Source organism: Mixophyes fleayi, chromosome 12, assembly GCF_038048845.1.
Source record: "Mixophyes fleayi isolate aMixFle1 chromosome 12, aMixFle1.hap1, whole genome shotgun sequence".
Lineage (NCBI taxonomy): Eukaryota > Metazoa > Chordata > Amphibia > Anura > Limnodynastidae > Mixophyes > Mixophyes fleayi.
Window position 1 is genome coordinate 63,833,900 of NC_134413.1, and position 2,286 is coordinate 63,836,185.

The 2,286-nt window shown below is 31.3% G+C and overlaps 1 protein-coding gene across 1 annotated transcript; it reads left to right on the top strand.

The window, feature by feature from the left end:
* The first annotated feature begins 1,057 nt into the window (after positions 1 to 1,057).
* Positions 1,058 to 2,011, top strand: LOC142108319 (olfactory receptor 6C4-like). Its single transcript, XM_075191952.1, has one exon. It carries the CDS (start codon positions 1,058 to 1,060, stop codon positions 2,009 to 2,011), a length of 954 nt encoding a protein of 317 aa, XP_075048053.1.
* The last annotated feature ends 275 nt before the right edge of the window (positions 2,012 to 2,286 follow it).

The following is a 2,286-nucleotide window of genomic DNA, read 5'->3' on the forward strand; positions in this document are numbered from 1 at the left end:
TTATTATTATTGTGCACTTTATTTTACTTTGAAATTACATTCTATATAACTATGTGAACATTGTATGCCTTATCTTTAAACTCCCTCTAAAATTCTGAGCACAATATATCAATATCAATAGATTTATTGCAATGGACTTTTTTTTATATTTAATGCAACATAATATAAAAATCTTACTGTATGGTGTAGTATGCCTAACTGACTAACTTTACTTATCTTTGAAACACTTATTTTGGGTTGCTAACAATACATTTACCTAGCAAGAGTGACCATTATATCAAGTCTAGTAAAAGTCAACATTTCCTGCAGTAACACAATGTAATAGTAATAAATGTTGTCATACATAACTGAATATGTTTACACAAGATGAAATAAGCACCCTAATATACATTCATCACTGTTTTCAATATGTAGATAGTTCCCTGCTCCCGCTAGGCTCAAGAAATGTAAAGATATTTACAGTTCTCCTTATTAATAGGTCCCAAGGTAATTCCCAGCAATATGTGTAATGCTTCTCCGGAATAACCTGTTATATTTTACCTCAGTGCTCACACCAATCTCATGACACTGCTTTACTCATTGTTTAGAAAAATATATTTGGCTAAAAAAATATATTTGTCAGATTCAGTAAAATAATCTAATAAAATTCCAGTTAGCGTTATTGTATATTTGCCTATCGGAAATCAAAAAATATTTTATCTTACAGCAATTTAGTCATATTGCTTTCCAATAATTTAGCTGGTACAAAACTGATTAAAGACAGTTTCTGATGTTTGCTATGGAATATTTGATGCATGATATGTGCTCAGTTATATGATATAATCAGATAACATTATATAAAACAACACTAATGGTACAATGTATTTTTTATGAAAGCACTAGTAGGAGAATTCCATTTTCTTTACAAACAATAAAACAACATCTGGAATATCATGTATTGTATATAATAAACCCTTCACATTTCGTTAGGTACATACAATTATGAATATTTAATATCTATTCTTTACATGCTAATTTTGGATCCTGATCTTTTTTCTCATAGGTATCTGTCAGCAAAATGATGGAAACAAACAAAACTGTTGTAAAAGAATTTATTTTATTGGCTTTTGCTGATTTACACCAGTTTCAGAATTTACTTTTCGCTATTTTTCTGCTGACCTACATTACATGTGTCATGGGGAACGTTACTATAATTGTTCTTGTCAGAATAGAACCTTCTCTTCATACTACGATGTATTTTTTTATTAGTGTATTCTCTATTTTAGAAATTATGTTTGTGTCTGTCACTGTCCCCAGACTTTTAGCCAATCTAATCACAGCTAATAATATTATATCTTTCAGTGAATGTTTTACCCAAATGTACATCTCTGGCTCCTTAGGTGTAACTGAATGTTATCTTCTTGTAGTAATGGTCTTTGACCGACACCTGGCTATTAACAATCCTTTACACTACGCAGCTATAATGACACATGCTTTATGTATTGAGTTGGCTGTTTTACCGTGGATCATGGGATTTGCTATTAGTTTAATCCCCATAATCATCACAGCACGTTTGGAATTCTGTGGCCCTAATATGATTGACCACTTCTTCTGTGACTTGGCTCCTCTGCAGAACTTGGCATGTTCAGATCCCTTCATTAGCATTATATGTACAAGCACAAGTGCAATTTTAATTTCTGTTTTGCCTTTAATTATAATCATAGGATTCTATGTCAATATCATAATGACTGTTTCAAAGATCAAGACTGAGGAGGGAAAACAGAAAGCCTTTTCCACATGTACATCTCATCTCATCGTAGCCAGTCTATATTATGGTACAGGCATCATTGTGTATGTCAAACCTAAGGGAAGTCATTATGACAAGTATCTTGCTATTATGTACACAATATTCACGCCTATGATTAACCCTTTTATTTACACCTTTAGAAACAGGGATGCGAAGAAAGTTTTCAGGAATTCAATAAACCGTCTTATAAAACCACTTCCATTGTTAAATAATCATATTAAATAGACTTTGTGCATTTCTTTAAAGACAATTTATTTTTCCAGAGACTAATTTGTAGCCTAAAACTTTGTCTTCAGTAATTAAAGAGGAGCTAAACATTTTACCACATGGTAAACCTATTGCAGTGAAAGTGTAGAATATTATTTTTAAGACTCATTTATAGTGGAATACATTTGCGTAAATAAAATGTCAAATGCACAAGTGCATAATATTTTGCATTAAATATGGGTATTTTCAGACGCACACTTCGCGAGATACACCTGGTATAAAATTATTATTAA

Coding starts and splice junctions, on each gene's coding strand:
- LOC142108319 (XM_075191952.1), top strand. CDS start 1,058: ATGATGGAAACAAACAAAACTGTTGTAAAAGAATTTATTTTATTGGCT.